Source organism: Schistocerca gregaria, chromosome 3 (genome assembly GCF_023897955.1).
Source record: "Schistocerca gregaria isolate iqSchGreg1 chromosome 3, iqSchGreg1.2, whole genome shotgun sequence".
Classification (NCBI taxonomy): Eukaryota; Metazoa; Arthropoda; class Insecta; order Orthoptera; family Acrididae; genus Schistocerca; species Schistocerca gregaria.
In genome coordinates, this window is record NC_064922.1 from 408,170,956 (window position 1) to 408,190,987 (window position 20,032).

The 20,032-nt window shown below is 43.4% G+C and overlaps 1 protein-coding gene across 2 annotated transcripts in view; it reads right to left on the reverse strand.

Annotated features, from left to right (window-relative positions):
- Positions 1 to 1,784, reverse strand: part of LOC126354298 (uncharacterized) — a 53,065-nt gene extending 51,281 nt beyond the window's left edge. For both annotated transcript variants that reach the window (XM_050003852.1, XM_050003851.1), the window contains exon 1: positions 1,590 to 1,784. In XM_050003852.1, the coding sequence (XP_049859809.1) occupies positions 1,590 to 1,779 (190 nt within the window). In that variant the 5' untranslated portion in view covers positions 1,780 to 1,784. The remainder of the gene's footprint in view (positions 1 to 1,589) is intronic.
- Positions 1,785 to 20,032: the final 18,248 nt, after the last annotated feature.

Sequence of the window (20,032 nt, forward strand, 5' to 3'; positions counted from 1 at the left end):
AAGCTCAATCACATCCCAGATGTGATCGATTGGGTTCACATCTGTGCGAGATGGGGGGCCAGCACATCAACTGGAAGTCGTCCATCACACTCCTGGCCTTTTTACATGGCGCATTATCGTGCTGAAAAATGTCACTGGCATCGGGAATCATGACCGTCGTGATGGGGTGCGCGTGTTCTGCAACCAGTGTAAGGGCAGCTTGTTTTGTATTATTACGTAATAGGGGAGAGAGTGTGGCAGATATGATACCTGAGTTGGGATGGAAGTCATTAAAGCAAAGACGTTTTTCGTCGCGGCCAGATCTATTTACGAAATTTCAGTCAGCAACTTTCTCTTCCGAATGCGAAAATATTTTGTTGACCCCAACCTACATAGGTAGGAATGATCATCAAAATAAAATAAGAGAAATCAGAGCTTGAACGGAAAGGTTTAGGTGTTCGTTTTTCCCGCGCGCTGTTCGGGAGTGGAATGGTAGAGAGATAGTATGATTGTGGTTCGATGAACCCTCAGCCAAGCACTTAAATGTGAATTGCAGAGTAGTCGATGTAGATGTAGATGTAGATTCTTCTCGGCTATCATTTAGCCTTGTACGAGCTCCACTGGACACATGGGTGCCCACGTGAATGCGGTCGTTGCCAGCTTGAGTCCGTCCCGCAGTACTGGTGTCCACGAACCGTTCCCCTGGAAGACGACAGATTCTCGCCCTCAAACCGGAATAATGATGAAGGTAATGAAGGTATAGGGATTCGTCACACCATAAAATGCTCTGACACTGCGCCAACGTCCAAAACTGACAGACACATGCCCACTTCAGTTGTAGTTACCGACGTCGCGTAGTGTTAATATGTTGGCACATGAATGTGTCGTCGACTGCGGTGGCCCATCGTGCGCTGTTGGTAGAGATACACTTGCACTCTGCCCAACATTAATGTCTGGTGTTATTTCTCCACAGTTCGCCGCCTGTGCTGTTTTACCACTCTGCCAGCCTACAACGTCTGACATCTGTAATGATTTGTGGCCGCCCAACCACACGACGTCTGGATGCTGTTTCACCTTGTTTTCGCCACGATTCGAAGACACTCACCACAGCACTCTCCGAACACCCGGCAGGACTTGCAGTTCCCGAAATGTTCGTGCCAGGCCTCCGGGCCATTACAATGTGCTCTCGGTCAAACCCAGATAGATCGCGCACCTTCCCCATTCTACTGACGGATAGCACAGTCCGTGTGTCTGACTAGCAGTCAACACTCGCCAGGTGATCCTGCTATCGCCAGGAAAGGTTTATATCGATAACAGGTCGGTGGTCGTAATGTTCTGGCTGATCAGGGTAGATTTATGGCCAGCAGGATACAAACAAACAATTCTGAAATCATACATTTACAGTCCTTGTAACGACATAGTTGAAAGCAGTAACGCAGACTCACTGCCACCACTAACACAAACAATTGCTTAAGCAAAGCTCCTATATTAGAGCACAACAAGAGAAAAGAAGTTCCCCGATGACCTACTGGAAAGAGCAGAACTATAAGTACAATTTGCAGACAGATCAACGAACGAATCACGCAGGAAACCTGCTACAGTTCTAGTACCTGGTTCCTCCAACCAAGTGTATCTTCTGCAGTCCCCGCTGACGTAGACGTAACCATCAGGGCAGCGATCCGGCAGCATCACCATATCGTAGTCAATGTGTACATGTGGCTCACCGTTTTCTTCCGTTGCAGTGACAACGTCTGCCACTAGCAGGGAAAAGAGGAGGAAAAGAGATGCGAAGCGAGCCATTGCTGTTTGCTAACCTCGTTCTAAACAGCACCATATTTATTGTGGCTGATAACGCGAGTATGAAAAATAGAAGGCCTCGCATGACCTCTCTCCGTGCAGTCTACAAGGAAAAGCTCTGTTATCGGGTTGTGCTGTGTTTAACCCTACTGGGGAGTTAAAGTAGTAACGAATCGAAAATATTCCATTTGCTAGATATATTATACATTTCGGTGGTAAGTGGCTTAGTTTCTTATTTTCGTGACCGTGTCAGCTTGGAATATTTTAAGTGCGTCGATGGTAGGGATCTCAGTGAGACAGCCGTAATGACGGCTAAGAAAACTTTGTCCAAGCTGGTTACTATCATCCATACAGTATCTCACCAGCATTTTGTTGCAAAAAAATTTTAATAACACATACGAAAGTTGTTATCAACACAAAATAACAAAGTATTCGACAAGGTGCGGAAAAAAATTTGGTGGTTGTTATTGTTCAAACTCACTTACATTAACATATACGTCTTAATCGCCTCGTGATTTCACAAGGCCAGGAGCAGGAAGGATGAAGAGTTAGGTGCAAGGTGAAGGATGTCAGACAAAGAGCGAATATTAATTTCAGAAAAATGATCCTGTCATTCACTATTCCTTTGAAGTTTAACACATACCGTTGTCACGAAGTTATCCTTTAAACCCTTACGGGCTTTTCTTATCATGTATTAAGTATTCTGCAGTCAGACTCTAACATTCTGCGTGGTGTCTGTTTGTTCTAAGTCGTGTCACCCTACCACACTCGCGCAACGACACTCTGAGCGTGTTTTTTAGGGAATTGACTAGTTTGAACCTGGGACCTGTTGCTGGTAAGGAGACGCCAGACTACACATGACATGTAGAGTTCAGAAGAGTTCAGTGAGACTAGAGATGATATAAACAAATACTTAATGATTTCTGCGTCAGCTCTACTGTACTCCCTGTAAAAGAATCTTAATACTAACTAAATTTAGAGGACGGGGTTCAAGGCTTTCCTATTGTTAGTTAGCTGGTAAAATAACGTCGAAAAAGCAATTATCTTTACCACTGGAAATTTTATTCTACTCACAAAACATTGTTTCTTAATTGCACTACTGATAAAAGGAAATATTTTAATACAGGATGATAAAAACCAACTGCGTTCAACAAAAATGTGAACGATAATCCCCTAGTGGGTTTCCAACTTCTACACTGGATCGAAGGATGACCTATGCCATATCACATCTATAATCTAGGTTTAAATTAAGTTTCACAAAAGAGAAAACTATCAAAATGGTCTACAGTGACCCTCAATTATCTTTAATTACTTATGTAACTTGTCGTAAATTATAGTGGCTGATGTGACTTCTCAATAATTATATAATAGAAAAATCATCTCGTTTCAGATTTTAACTTACATAGCAAATGTGAATACCATGAGCTTCAATTGACGATCGACACTAGTATCACATAAAAGGGGATGCAACAGATGAGACTTCTGCAGTTCTGAGTGAAGCCTTATGCGCTAAAAAATGAGGCATCGCATGCGTTCATTACCTTGTCGGTGTTCACCATGGGGCTGCTGGCGGTACAGCTCCACGCACCTCGCCGTCTAGGAAGCAATTCTCCCTAACTTCTCCCTACTACAACTTACCGAAGTTGGTTTAAAAAAACTATTGGCTGTGTTTTCATCTGGCCAATCAGGTTCAAATGGCTCTGAGCACTATGGGACTCAACTGCTGTGGTCATAAGTCCCCTAGAACTTAGAACTACTAAACCTAACTAATCTAAGGACATCACACACATCCATGCCCGAGGCAGGATTGGAACCTGTGACCGTAGCAGTCACGCGGTTCCGGACTGAGCGTGACCAGTCAGGGTCTCAATGTTAACCTTAAGCTCTGCCTACAAAAATTATGTTTATCCAATAAAAACGTTATACTTTTCGTGGTGGAGCAATGTTTTTAACGTTTGGAACGTAACAGAGACGCGAAAAGTCTCACGCTAAAACTTGCAGCTGGTGTGGCCCTTTTAGTGTTATCGTATGATCAATACTGTTCTTCTGGAGGGCTCTATCTTTTAACATGGGCTGGGGGTGGTCCTTGTGGTTGGCTGGCCACGTGGGTGTCCGTCCCTTATCGTAGGGCCTTCTAGCTTAACACGGTTCTGCTCTCAGCTTCTGTTCTCGTTTCTTCCCTCGGAACTGCATCTGTTTCACGGTGGGAAGGTATGACATGCATTTAGGCGTTCTTGTGTTAGTCTGTGGTATTTGATTTGCTCACTCGTTGATCGTATTTTTTAATGTCAGGATTTATTCGGAGCTATGTGGCATACTGCCGGATTTGCTTATCATGTCAGGGTTTTCATGGAAGGTGTTGGATTTGCCTGCACCTTACAAGACAAATATATCTATTCTAAAGAGTAAAAGAAAGTAGTATTGTGTCTCTATATTGCCTCCTTCATTTAGGCAAGAAAATGATTACATTTACTTGATGAAATCATATTCAAGAAATGTTTTTCATTAATTCCAAATGTCTATACATAAAAAATATCTCGTATCTTAGATATATTAAAAGTTCAGATAAGTGTCTATCCGTGATCGGAAGTTAAGTCTTTCATAATCTTCTTCGTCAGACCCACACACTGTACCCTCTATCACAAGAAACGACGCACCATAGCAGAATACCCACATAATACATATTGTTTCAGTCCGTCCAAGTATTGACGTTTTGCTATCCAGCGCCATCTGTCGGACATTTTGTGAACTTTTTTTTGTTCTAATAAAACACCATGTCATTCCAAGCATGTGTGACAATTTTTACCTCTCTGTCTGTATTATTCCATAATTTATTCAGTTTTCAAATTTATACTGACTTTTTGGTCACCCGGTAGTTCATTTTCTTGCCGTTGCTACAACTAGGCATTTATAAGACGTAGTACAGAAGACGGAAGCTCACCATTCACATCCGTTGTTTGTTGACAATGGCTGCCACGTCCGCCTCGCAGCAATTACATCCCGTACCCGTAGATCCATGGCACATCTAGGACATGGATTCATAGCAAGGAAATACTCCAAACCAGCAATGCAAATGCTACGAATGTGCCGACTGCCTTACTTGGGCTACCCCTCACATAGTCACCGCCAGCGAGGAAATCTTGCCGCTTTCCAGATTGAAACTCACCACTGTCTTGTGCAATCTTGAGGTGTTCACCCGTCTTCTGATTGGTGAGATGTTTACCGCCTCGAATTCATTTCCTGTGCCAAACTCTTCATCTCGGAATAGCACCTGCTACCTACGTCCTCAATTACTTGCTGGATAAGTTCTAATCTCTGCCTTCCTCTGCAACTTTACCCTTCACAAATCCATCTATTACCATGGAAGCTAGTCCCTGATGTCTTAAATGATGTTCTTCCTGTCCGTTCTTCTTGTCAGCATTTCCCATGTGTTTCTTTCCTCGCCTATTCTGCAGAGAACCCCCTCGTTCCTTATCTCACCGTCCAAGCCGAGATCCCAAATTCTGATGTTAAGTTTCTCGCTCTTCTCATTTCTGCTACATTTCCATTACTTTCGCCGTTCTTCGATTTACTCTCAAATCATATTTTGCGCTCATCAGACTGTTCACTACATTCAGCAGATCCTGTAATTATTCTTCACCTCCTCTGAGGATGGCAGTGTCATCAGCAAATCTTATCATTGATATCCTTTCACCATGAATTTTAATTCCAATTCCAATTTATTTCCGTCATTGCTTCTTCAATGCACAGGTTGAACTGTAAGAGCGAAAGACTGCATCCCTGTCTTACACCCTTTCTAATCCAAGCACTTCATACTTGGTCTTCCACTCTTACTATTACCTCTTGGTTCTTGTACACGTTGCGTATTACCCGTCTTTCCCAATAGCTTACCAAAATATCGATACGAACGTATCGCTTCCATGGTGATCCGAACTGTCACGGGACCATGCAAAATGGAGATGTTTCTAGACGGAAGAGACACAGAGAAATGCCCACAGGACATCCTTGCAACGCGACATTGCTTCTAGAAACTAGGGCTGCTTTGAATATTCTCAGAGTATTGTGAGAATGCTACGAGACGGGACGCAGCTGAAAGGGGGGGAGGGGGCAGGGGGCAGGGGATGGGGTGGAGTGGAGCAAAATTGGAAATTAGTAATTTGTGGTAAGAACTTACGGCACCAAACACTACTTAACCTAAGTTAAACTAACTTACGCGAAGTACAACACACACATCCGTGCCAGAGGGAGGACTCGAACCTCCGACGGGAGGAGCCGCGTGAACCGTTGCAAGACGCCCAAGACCTCGCGGCTACCCCGCGCGGCTGGAATGTAGCAGTTAGAGGCACGGGGCAGCAAGTTACTGCTGAACGCAACCCAATGTGACATCTAGGGACAGACTTTTCAGCTTCTTGTAGCAATAACAGGATTTATTGCTTTCAACGTAACGTATCCTCTACTGTATATGAGTGAGAGACCTTTCGTAATCCCACCACCAAAAAACCTAACCTACTTTTAGGATAACCATGACATAAGCTAATAAATTACCTCAACAATCGAAAAGGACTACCACATGGGCACATTATAGCAGAAGAGCTTACACCATAGTCAGATTGAAATGTTATACGAACAGTCTAGACTGCTTAAAAATTTTTAGTTTTAAATAAAACTTTATTCTGTTAATAGAGTAGCATGAAATTTGTTACAGGACTTTAAAAAATTAACACAACAGTAAAAGTGTTAAGTGCAATATAAGCAGAAGGAAAGATACTCTCGCTGTCTGTTGGAGATGGTGCATCAACTTCTCTAGGATGACGTGAAGAGCAGCTGTTGGATGACGTGAAGTTGCCGTCACATTAATAGCAAGAACTCCGGCTATCGTCTCCAGCCATTAACTCAAAGATAGTCAATGGTTCTGAGATACGAATAAAACCGGTATAAATACAACTGTCAGGTGCGATTTAGACCACGACCATAGTCATGCAAATATGAAAACAGGCTTCAACAAATTATATAAAAAGTACACGTAAAAGAAGTATAATAATGAAGTAAATCATAAACATTAGATTCAGACAAAAGACGCCCCCTTTGGGAATTAGTGCACATCTTATGTAGAGCAAAGGTCGGGTCAAAATAATGTCAGTAATTACAGTAACGGTATTAAAATCGATATGTTCCGATTTCAAGTCAAATATACAAACGTACGGCTTAAATTTTTTTACTCAGAATGTATCATAGTTTTTTACAGAAGGAGTAATAAGTGCAGAGTGCCCATTATCAATGTTCTAGTTTCTAAAAGGTTTAGAAAGAGAGTCACTGCTAAGAATGACTTCCGATTTGGAAACCATATTAGTGACGCAGTGGGAAACGCCAGTGAGCAAAAAATGTAATGAAAATTTTACCAACGCTTGGCGCTTAAGCATATTAACGTAAATGGGGTCGGCTACGAATGACAAATGAATCTGTTGGTATGGATATTCTAGCGCGTACAACGTCATTGATCAAATATTGGTTTTTTTTTGCTTTTTTTCGTTCCATGACGTTTCCCCTTGCGTATATAATATGCTGTTAAAATCTGACGACATTCTGAGCATTTGTTTTTCTTCTGTCTTTCTGTACCGTTTTGGAACCTGAACTTTAATTATGTACACCCTGTACATTAGATACAATAGGAAAGAAAACACTGAGCTAAAAGATGTACAGGAACTACAAAATAACAACAAAACCGTAAAGTATTGACATTACATTATATACAAAGTGCCGTCCAAGGGAATTTGCAAGAAACGTGTAAGCCAAAGATGGCTCAAAAGGACGCCATTAACTGGAGTAGAACTGTTCTCAATTATATGTCCGGCTTCGAACTGAGCCATAACGATCATACAACGCTGTACTCCAAACGTACATTCTCAAAAACTTCTTCCTCAAATTAAGGCCTGTGTTTGATATTAGCAGACTTCTCTTGGCCGGGAATGACCTTTTTGCCAGCGCTAATCTACTTTTTATGTATTCCTTGCTCCGTTCCCCACGGGTTATTTTGCTGCCGAGGTAGCACAATACCCTAACATCATGTACTTCGTGATCCCAAATTCTGACTTTAAGTTTCTCGCTATTCTCATTTCTGCTGCTTCTCATTACTTCCTTCGATACACTTTCAAACCATATTCTGTACTCATTACACTGTTCATTCCGTTCAACAGATCCCGTAATTCGTCTTCACTTTTATTGATGATAGCGATGTCATCTGCGAATCTCATCATTCATATCCTTTCACCCGCAGTTTTAATCCCACTCCTGGCTCTGTCTTCTATTTCCATCATTGCTTCTTCGAAGTAAAGATTTAACAGTAGTAGCTTAGATCACCGTCTTACAATCTGTTTAATCCGAACGTTTCGTTGTTGGTCCAGTTTTATTTTTCCCTCTTGATTCTTGTAGATATTGTTATTATCTTTTGCTACAGCTTACCACGGCCTTGCTCAGAATTTAGAACATCTTGAACCATTTGACATTCCCAGTTGGACAAAAGTCTGGAAACGTGTCTTAATTTTTATTTACTCCTACTTCCATTATACCGCGATGTCAGAACTTACGCTCTCTGCTGTCTTTGCCTTCCCTAATGACAAATTCATCGTCTTTTAACAGATCCCCAGTTTCTTATCAATCTTTTCTGTATGTTATCGTTGTTGGCAACCTGAATGCATGAGATGTTAAGCTGAGTATGATAACTAACCCACTTGTCGGCTCCTGCTAGAATTGTGAGACTGATTTTTTTCCGAAAGTCTGATGGTATTTCACCAGTTTCATACATTCTACAAATGAGCCTGAACAGTCGTTTTCGTACCACTCCTACAAATGATTTAAGAAATTCTTATGGGATATTATCTATCACTTCTCCCCTTTTTTTTAAAGTATGACAAAGCTCTCTTAAATTCTAATTCTAAATCTGGAGTCCTATATCTTTCCTGTCGACTCTCCATACCACTATCCCATGACTTTTGCCATCTCAGTGTACAAAGTGAACAGAGACGAATAAGGAATCAGTGTAGCAGCGATACGGACCGCAAATAGGGAAATACATTGACATGAGCTACTTTGACAAAGAGCAGATTAGTAGGGGTTGGCGAGAGGGCGGCTGGCTGTCGGTGTGCTACCGTCGTAAACAATCTGTCGAAAGTGGTTGGAGAATGACGAAAAGCATCAGCAGGCGACAAGGCGTTGCGCTTCATCAGACAACGTGGAGATCGGTGGCTTGCCGATTCCATAAACACCTGGCCAGACAGAAAACGGTCCGGCTGCGCAGTTTAACGCCGTGGCGGTTGGCAACTGTCTTTCAACGTCGAGGGACGCCACACACGAAGCGGTTCCCACAGAGCGCCTGATAGCGTACACGAGAAAAATGAGTTTCCTGAATTTCTTGCTGGGAAAAATGCTCTACGTAATTGAGGAAAAACTACGTCAACTCCAGTAGTTAGTTTGTCGTTAGAGATTTTCTTCTTCTTTTAAAAAATGAAATACCACTTCTTTCGGTTTTGAGCGTTTTCGTCACTATAAAATGCTTCTCATTCGATTCTGGAGTAACTAAGGAACATAAAAAGTTATCTTATAGTTTCACAATATAACCTGATGATGGAGCATCTTTTTTGTCGATGTTGGTCATAGTTACTGTTATACCTACTTTGTAAGTACTACGTACCACAAATTTTGAAGGCTTTGCAGTGAAAAATGGGCTCTCTGGCTACTTTATGTTTCGTTCGTTATAGGTGATATGTTGCTGAGAAGTAAATGAAGCCAATGTATCGAAGTTATTTTTAAAGTTTTAGTACAGTATGGAGAAATGAGTAGCAGAAATACTTCACTCGTGCATACAGTATGGAGAGATGAGAAGTTTAAGTACTTCACTCGTGCGTACAGTACGGAGAAATGAGAAGTTGAAATACTTAACTTCTGCCCGATGGCGGCGAGTGCGCTGCCTCAGCGCGCCACGGCCAAGTACCGTGGAAATACACGGACCTCTTTCAAATTAGTGATCACGAGTTTTCATTGTACCTATTACTGGAAGAAAATAATGATGAAGACATTCTACCCCAACAGTTGCACAGTGGAAAAGATGAAACATACCCAATTTATAAGCCAAGGCTTGAGAAAAATTTCGTTTACATCAGTCGTCATTTATTAAACGAAGACAAAGTTCTGTAAGTTCTTCATTTTAAATACTCCTCAGTTTAAGAATTTCCTATTATTGGCCAAGGAACCTTTCAGGAAGAATTCACCAAATAGATGAAATTACGCGTAATACTAAAGCAATAAAAGTCAAAATACTTCGAAAACTACAGTAATTTATGTGTCATTCATTCTGTTGTAAACGGTTTTTTACCATGCACCTGGAAAGTATGAACAGAAGCACAACAGTAGGATTTTCACTTCAGGTAGAACATTCTACCGTTTTCAACATAGTAAAGCAACTTTGCATTAAAACATGGGAGCTTTTTGCACAACTACAGAAGAGATTATCTGAACTGAGTCAAGGCTTGTCAAGCTGAGCCTTTCGTAGTCATATATACGTTGTCTCTAACATCTCCTAAAGCAGTTAACTGCACAGCTAGCTACGTTGCATTTTCATTAATGGGTAGTTTTGTAGACTGCTACAGTATTTCATTTGAATAAATGAATAGTTTAAAGGTAAGAGAACCGAGCGACACCTCTGCGAAACTGTTTATAAAATCTGATTTCCTATTTTGTGTACTCAGACATATTTCTACATCTACATCTATACTCTGCAAACCGCTGTGAGGTTCCTGGCATTTCTACGTCCTATTGCGCCAGTTGTAAGGGCTTTTTTCCCGTTCTATGCACGTATGGAGTGCGGAAAAAAAGACTGTTTAAATGCCCCTGTGCGTGCTATGATTAGCCTAACCTTGTCCACACGATGCACATGGCAGCGTTGCGTAGGGTATTGTAATATATTCCTAGTGTCATCATTTAAAACCGGTTATTGAAACTTTATAAGTAGGCTTTCTCGGGATCAAATATCTGCCAGTTTAGTTCATTCCACATTCCAGTGACACCTTCCCGTAGGTCAAACAAACTCGGTACGCGTTCAATATCCCCTGTTGGTTATATCTGGTATGGGTCCCACACACTTGAGCAACATTCTGATGGGTCAGATGATTCACTTTTAAGCAATCGCCTCTGTAGAGCGATTGCATTTCCCTAGTATTCTGCTAACAAAACTGGGTCTATGTGACCGTTCCATTTCATACCGTGCAAAGTTTTACAACCATGTATTTGTACGACTTGACTGATTCCAACTGTGAAATGTTGATATTGCAGTCATAGAATACTTCGTTTTTTCCTTATGTGAAGGGGATAGTTTTACATCTCTGTACATGTAAAGCGAGTTACCAATGTGTGCACAATATTGAAATTGTAGCTATACTCAAAGAATATTTAGTGAGCTTGTTCCAGACAGTACTTCATAATATACACTCCTGGAAATGGAAAAAAGAAAACATTGACACCGGTGTGTCAGACCCACCATACTTGCTCCGGACACTGCGAGAGGGCTGTACAAGCACTGATCACACGCACGGCACAGCGGACACACCAGGAACCGCGGTGTTGGCCGTCGAATGGCGCTAGCTGCGCAGCATTTGTGCACCGCCGCCGTCAGTGTCAGCCAGTTTGCCGTGGCATACGGAGCTCCATCGCAGTCTTTAACACTGGTAGCATACCGCGACAGCGTGGACGTGAACCGTATGTGCAGTTGACGGACTTTGAGTGAGGGCGTATAGTGGGCATGCGGGAGGCCGGGTGGACGTACCGCCGAATTGCTCAACACGTGGGGCGTGAGGTCTCCACAGTACATCGATGTTGTCGCCAGTGGTCGGCGGAAGGTGCACGTGCCCGTCGACCTGGGACCGGACCGCAGCGACGCACGGATGCACGCCAAGACCGTAGGATCCTACGCAGTGCCGTTGGGGACCGCACCGCCACTTCCCAGCAAATTAGGGACACTGTTGCTCCTGGGGTATCGGCGAGGACCATTCGCAACCGTCTCCATGAAGCTGGGCTACGGTCCCGCACACCGTTAGGCCGTCTTCCGCTCACGCCCCAACATCGTGCAGCCCGCCTCCAGTGGTGTCGCGACAGGCGTGAATGGAGGGACGAATGGAGACGTGTCGTCTTCAGCGATGAGAGTCGCTTCTGCCTTGGTGCCAGTATGCGTGTTTGGCGCCATGCAGGTGAGCGCCACAATCAGGACTGCATACTACCGAGGCACACAGGGCCAACACCCGGCATCATGGTGTGGGGAGCCATCTCCTACACTGGCCGTACACCTCTGGTGATCGTCGAGGGGACACTGAATAGTGCACGGTACATCCAAACCGTCATCGAACCCATCGTTCTACCATTCCTAGACCGGCAAGGGATCTTGCTGTTCCAACAGGACAATGCACGTCCGCATGTATCCCGTGCCACCCAACGTGCTCTAGAAGGTGTAAGTCAACTACCCTGGCCAGCAAGATCTCCGGATCTGTCCCACATTGAGCATGTTTGGGACTGGATGAAGCGTCGTCTCACGCGGTCTGCACGTCCAGCACGTACGCTGGACCAACTGAGGCGCCAGGTGGAAGCGGCATGGCAAGCCGTTCCACAGGACTAAATCGAGCATCTCTACGATCGTCTCCATGGGAGAATAGCAGCCTGCATTGCTGCGAAAGGTGGATGTACACTGTACTAGTGCCGACATTGTGCATGCTCTGTTGCCTGTGTCTATGTGCCTGTGGTTCTGTCAGTGTGATCATGTGATCGATCTGACCCCAGGAATGTGACAATAAAGTTTCCCCTTCCTGGGACAATGAATTCACGGCGTTCTTATTTCAATTTCCAGGAGTGTATAACTGCATCATCTGAAAAAAATGTTGCTGCTATTAATATTGCTCGTAATGTAATAAATACAAATATGAACAGCAAGGGTTTCAATACACTTCCTGACGTACACCCGCTTTTACGCCAACATCTCTTGATGTCTCTCCATCCAAGATAGGTTGCTGAAACTTCGCTGACATTAACTCCTCAGTCCAGTCACAAATCTCACTTGATACCCCGTACGCTCATACTTTTGATAGTAAGCATAGGTGTGGGACCGAATCAAATGCTTTTCGGAAATAGAGAAATATTACATACCTGAATGCTTTTATTTATGGCTTTCAGTACGTCATGTGAAGAAAGTATGAACCACGTTTCACTTGGTTAATGTTTTCGAAATCCATGGTGGTTGGCATGGAGAAGGTCATTCTCTTCGAGATACCTCTTTAGCTTTGAGTACAGAGTATGCTGCAAGCTACAACAAAATTACGCGAACTATGTTAGACGGTAGTTTTGTGGATTACTTCTGCCTTCTTGCAGATGGATGTGATCTACGCTAGCTCCCAATTATTGGCCACAGTTTTTGTTAGAAGGACCTACGACAGATTACAGTTAATAGGGGGCCTAACTGAGCCCCAATATAAAATTTGATAGTGATGCCTTCGGACCCTGGGCCTTTGTTGAATTTTCACGAGTAGATAAACTCTTCACTAATTGACAATTTTAAGAGCACAATTTCTCATATGTCGGGAGGCATTACTTTGAAGTGTATTTACACTTAAAAGCCAAAGAAACTGGTACACCTACCCGATACCATGTAGGGCTCGTCGAGCACGCAGAAGTGCCGCAATACGGCATGGCGGAGCTGTTGAAACCCAGCAGAGTGTTTCTGGAGCCACTCTGTAGCAATTATGGGCGTGTGGGGCGTCCCACTGTCCTGCTGGAATTGCCCAAGTCCGTCGGAATGCACAATGGACATGAATGGATGCATGTTACCAACAGGATGCTTACAGACGTGTCACCTGCCAGAGTCGTGTCTAGACGCGTCAGGTATCCCAAGTTACTCCAGTTGCACACGCCGCACACCATTACACAGCCTCCACCAGCTTGCTGATAGCCCAGCGTTGAAATCTGCAGCAATTTGTAGAAGGGTTGTACCTCTGTCACATTAAAAATACTCTTCAATCGTCGTTAGTCTCGTTCTTGCAGGATCGTTTTCCGAGAACAGCGATTTCGGAGATTTGATGTGTTACGGGATTCCTGATATTCACGAAATGGTCGTACGGGAAAAACCCCACTTCATCGATACCTTGGAGATGCTGAGCCCCAAAGCTTATGCGCCGACTATAACACCACTTTCAAACTCATTTAAATCTTGATAACCTGCCATTGCAGGCTGTGACAGTATCTATGACGATGGGTCTCACAAGAATTGTTAAGATAGGAAGATATATTTGCTCCGCAAGGGTGACAGGATACAAATTTCAGAATATCTCAGCAGTCAGCATCAAATATTCGGTGATGAGGACGAAGATGAGGAGAACAAATGGAAAAAAAATTCAAAGGCATCGTGAAATATACTCTAGACAATTTATGTTCCGAGTTAGGTTTTAAGGCATCGGGAAGGTCCACCATGGTTCAATAGCCGTGTTAGAAAAGCGCTACGAAAACAAACGGCACTTCATCTCCAATTCAAGAGAAGTAAAAACCTAGCTGACAAACAAAAGCTGAACGAAGCGGAAATGAGCGTAAGAAGATCAATGAGAGAAGCGTTGTATGATTTTAAAAGTAAGGCGTTGTCAACCCACCTGAGAAAAAACCCTAAGAGATTTTGGTCGTATGTAAAATCAGTAAGTGGCTCAAAATCATCTGTTCATTCTCTCAACGACCACACCGCCACCGAAACGGAAGGTAACAGAGAGAAGGCCGAAAACCTGGATTCGGTCTTCCGAAGTTGTTTCACTGCTGAAGATCGTAACACTGTCCTTACTTTCAGTAGTCGTACGAACATTGAAATGGCAGATATTGAGATAACCGATCGCGGAACTGAAAAGCAGCTACAATGGCGTAGTAGTGGAAAGGCTTCAGGACCATGTGAGATACTGATAAGATACTATAAAGATTATGCGAAAGAACTTGCTCCCTTTCTAGCAGTAATTTATCTCAGATCACTTGAGCAGCGAAAGGTACCTAACGAATGGGGAAAAGCGCAGGTCATTCCCATTTTTAAGAAAGGCCGTCAATCTGTTGTAGAATTATGGAACATGCTTTATGCTCCAGAATTACGATTATTTTGGAAAATGAAAATCTTCTGTATAAAAATCAACATGCATCCCGCAAACAGAGATCCTGCGAAACTCAGCTCGCTCTGTTCCTCCATGAGATCCATAGCGCAGTGGACAACGGCACTCAGGTTGATGCGGTGTTCCTTGATTTCAGTAAGGCATTTCACACCGTCCTGCATTGCCGTTTAATGAAAAATATGCGAGCGTATGGAGTATCGGAGCGGACTTACGATTGGATTCAAGACTTTCTTACAGATAGAACTCAATACGTCGCTCTTAAAATGGTTCAAATGGCTCTGTGTACTATGGGACTTAATATCTGAGGTCATCAGTCCCCTAGACTTAGAACTACTTAAACCTAACTAACCTAAGGACAGCACACACATCCATGCCCAAGGCGGGATTCTAACCTGCGACCGTAGCCACAACGCGGTTCCTGACTCAAGCGCCTAGAACCACTCGGCCACAACGGCCGGCACGTGGCTCTTAACGGAACGAAATCGACAGATGTAAAGGTATTATCCGGAGTTTCACAGGGAAGTGTGATAGGACCGTTGCTGTTTACAGTATACATAAATGATCTACTAGAAAGCGTCGGATGTTCATTAAGGCTATTCGCAGATGATGCAGTTGTCTATACCAAAGCGGCAACGCCACAGGAAGGAAGAATTTGGAGAACGACCTGGAAATTATTGATGAATGGTGCAGACTCTGGTAATTGACCCTGGGCGTAATTAAATGTAGCATACTGAGCATACATAGGAAACGAAATCCACTATTGTACAGCTACACTATTTATGACAAACAGCTGGAGGGAGACAGCGTCTGCCGTAAAATATCCAGAGCGACCTTAAGTGGAATGACCATATAAAACAAATAGTGGGAAAAGCAGTCACCAGACTGATTCATCCGAAGAATAGTAAGGAAATGTAACTCATCCACGAAAGAAGTGGCTTATATGGCGCTTGTTCGCCCGATTCTTGAGCAGTGTTCATCTATCTGGGATCCCTACCAACTAGGACTGATGGAGGAGACAGAGAAGATCCAACGAAGAGCGGCGCGTTCGTCACGGGATCGTTTAGCTGGCGAGAGAGCGTTAGGGAGACGCTAAACAAACTCCATTGGTAGACGTTAAAAAAGAGGCGCTGTGCATCATAGAGAGATTTACTATTAAAATTTCGGGACAGCACTTTTCAGGAGGAGTCGGACAACATATTACTCCCTCTCCCCTCATACATCTCGGGTGTTGACCACGAGGATAAAATTCTAGAAACTAGAGCCAGTACAGAGGCTTACCGACAATCATTCTTCCCATGCACTATTCGCGAGTGGAAGAGGGTTGGAGGGATCAGATAGTGGTACCGAAAGTACCCTCCGCCTCACACCAGCAGGTTGCTTGCGGAGTATGATGTAGATGTAGGTGTAGCAGCAGTAACCGATGTAACAACTGTGGCAGACACTACTTGTCTTATATAGACGTTGCCAAATGCAGTGCCATCGCCTGCCTGATTCCATGTATATGCATGCGTAAACCAGTTTCCTTGGCAGTTCACTGTATAAATCACGTGTATGGAATAACATATTCTGTTGTTAGTGTTAGAAACATACATGGAAATAATTCATTTTGACATCAGATAAACTGTGTGAGGCTAGACAATTAATTTAGTTTGAATGCGACACGTAATCGTCATATAAAATTCGATTTTCAACTACTTGCTTTCTGTTTTGATCACGTGGTTGCCTACAGTCTTTCAGATGGTTTAAGTTTTAGTATAAGCTTAATGATTTACAATACTTAACAATATACGCCACTTCATTTTATGTAACTTACTGCGTGTGTAAAAATTAAACTTTTGGCAAATTTGCTTACAATTTTAAACCAGTTTAGCAGTTATACCCCTCCATGCTATGGCCTTCTTCAAATTGTTCTTATAATCTGCATCGCCTGTTCCGTACAAGAAGTTGTACTTCCTCACCCTCACCTGTTCGAATTTTTTTTTTTTTTTTTTTTGCGTGATTTCCATAGAGTGCACGACCCGCTCACCTATACGGCACTGCTGCTGGCTCATCCGAACCCATCGTGTGAGATCGCGGCATAAAATGGGGCTTCAGGCGCTCACATTTGCCGTCCGAGGCGGCGGATCTGTTATTTTGAGACAGATTGGCGCCCTCTGTGAGACCGACCCGATGCAAAAACACGAATTTCAACGACGTGTCCTCCCCGCCGCGGCTCAAGCTCATAGGCCGCACAGGCAGACTGCGTTTTGTCTGTCCAGGCCTTAAAAGTAGGAAAAGCGACGGTCTTGGGCACATCTGATGACAGAGTAGAACTCTGGAGCGGGCACAAGTGTTTCGGTGCACACCGTTCAGTGCAGTTTTCTGAAAATGGTGCTTTGTAGCAGCCGACCTCCACATTTTTCTATTCTAACTCAATGACGTCGCACGAGGGGAAAAAGGTTTCTTTTATTCTGGGATCCAGTACACCATATTATTCCCCACAATTTCGGTTACACAACCATACTTTTCTACGCAACTTTATTGAGTTGTTTCATCCACCCTACAGACTGCATCTCAAACGTTCCGGCTTTAATCTATTTGGCCCAGTGAGGAATGCACTTCGCGGAAAGCAGTACGGGAATGATGGGGAGGCTATTAAACCTACGAGACGTTGGCTCCGACGTCTACCAGTAGAGTCGTACCATGAGAGTATACAGGTATCGTAAGGCTACATTCCAGGAGGATAACGTCTGTGTCACGAGACCAGAAGCGTGTTACGGTGGACTGAGTAGCGTGATCGCGAACTTACATTGATATTCTTAGCCATTAAATTCGCCTTATCTGAACCAGACGGAACACACTAGGGTGGTATGGGGCGCCAGCACCCTAGCCACTAACAACTAGCCAGTGTTTTGGAGAAATTACGTTTCGGCGCATTAGTGTGGGGTATGTATGTTTTCCAGAACACGAAGATTGCGAACATGCCTCTTTTCGTCTTGTTAAAAAGGGTAAAAACGTTCCGCCGCACGGGATTAGCCGAGCGGTCTGAGATGCTGCAGTCATGGACTGTGCGGCTGGTCCCGGCGGAGGTTCGAGTCCTCCCTCGGGCATGGCTGTTTGTGTTTGTCATTAGGATAATTTAGGTTAAGTAGTGTGTAAGCGTAGGGACTGATGACCTTAGCAGTTAACTCCCATAAGATTCGCACACATTTGAACATTTGATTTTGGTAAAATCGTTCCACGTGCACATTTCCTATCGTGACTATAACTTCCATTAATTCTACAGTTTTATGCAACTTCGCCGTATATTTCTAATGCTGCAGCTGCTGTTAAACTGCATAACTTCACGGTAGCTGAAGTTGAGGAGAAAACATGTATACTCTCTGTTCCACTTAACTGTACGTTTCAGCACTGCTGTTAGGATCTACGCTTCCACAATGATTACTAAATTCTTTATGGGGGTATACCTGGTACTTCAAGGTGGAAGTTAATCTTAGGAATTGTTTTGAATAGAGGGTAAGGTAGAGACGCGGCAGACCTCTAACTTCTGCGTCAGGCAAAGGTGAGACGCCAACTATGAAGTTACAGTCAGTTATCTGTCTGACCTATGATCTGCCTGACCTATGTTATCTGGAAGTGCGGGATGCCTCTAGGGGCACATGCACATCAGCAATTAGTGATTCACGCTTTTCATTGGCCAGAGATATTCAAAACCAGGAAATTATACTCCCCTTCTTAATTTGTATTCGTTAGTTGTTGACATCATGTCGCTCCAACACATCAACGAAGAGCCAAGCATCCGAAATAGAGGCAAGATGTTACAGCTCAGTTAGCAGAGTGACAGGAACGAGAATAATGGATGTGAACGTAGAGCTGCATGACTCTTATTCTGCTCCGTCTCGTTCTCTCCTTCCACCTAACTTCACATCCAAGGCACACACGATGCTTAGAGGGATTACGTCGAAAAACTGTTCATACGAATAACAGCTTCTAACTATTGTAAGTAGGCTGTTTAGGTTTTTATGTAGGTAACGCCACGGAGCTCTCTGTATGAAAATCACTGACTTTGTGCAGTCTGTGGCTGATTTGCATTGTTGGACTATTTGCTATTGTAGTGTTGGGCAGCTGGATGTGAACAGCGCGTAGCGTTGCGCAGTTGGAGGTGAGCCGCCACTAGTGGTGGATGTGGGAAGACAGATGGCAGAATTTTGAGAGCGGACGATTTGGACGTGTGACGAAATTTGTAAGACTGGATGTCATGAACTGATACATATATACATATAATGACTTTTTAACACTATTAAGGTAAATACATTGTTTGTTCTCTATCAAAATATTTCATTTGCTATGCCTATCAGCAGTTAGTGCCTTCAGTAGTTAGAATCATAATTTTTAATTGGCAGTATTGGCACACGCTGTATTGTAGTAACGAAGATTTTTGTGAGGTAAGTGATTAACGAAAGGTATAGGTTATTCTAAGTCAGGGCCATTCTTTTGTAGGAATTATTTAAAGTCAGACTGAGTTGCGCTAAAAAAATATATTGAGTGTCAGTTTACTGTTGATCACAATAAGTAAAGAGAGAAATGTCTGAGTATGTTCAGTTTTGCTCAGCTGTTTGAAAATCAAATAACGTAAGAGCTTTTCCAGCACTACCATTTATAATTTTCAAAAGGGGACGTTTCACTATGTGTGTACACCTCCGTAAAGCCGTCAAACGAAGGAGAACTAGACTGACAGTTCCCAAAACAACACATTATTTCATGTTTCTTTGTGTACATTTCTTTCTCGCGGTCGAGTAGTCTGTTCCGATAATGATCGAATGTAGAGTTAGATACTTTTTAACCAAGCACCAGGCAGATTGTTTTGCGGCAAAAGGAGTCCCATGTGCGGCTATTCTGAAAAGGATTTTCACTTCCGTCATTAGCTTTACAACCAGGGATTCAGCGGCCTTCTCCCATTCCCCTCCCCGCTCCACGCACTCCAAAACGCCTTTACGGAAACATTGCTCAGAACCGGAAGATGGTAACTTAGCTGTGAAGCAATACATCCCACGCAAGTAATTCGAATTCTAGAGTGTGTGAAAGTATTCATGTGCATTCAGAGTAAAGTT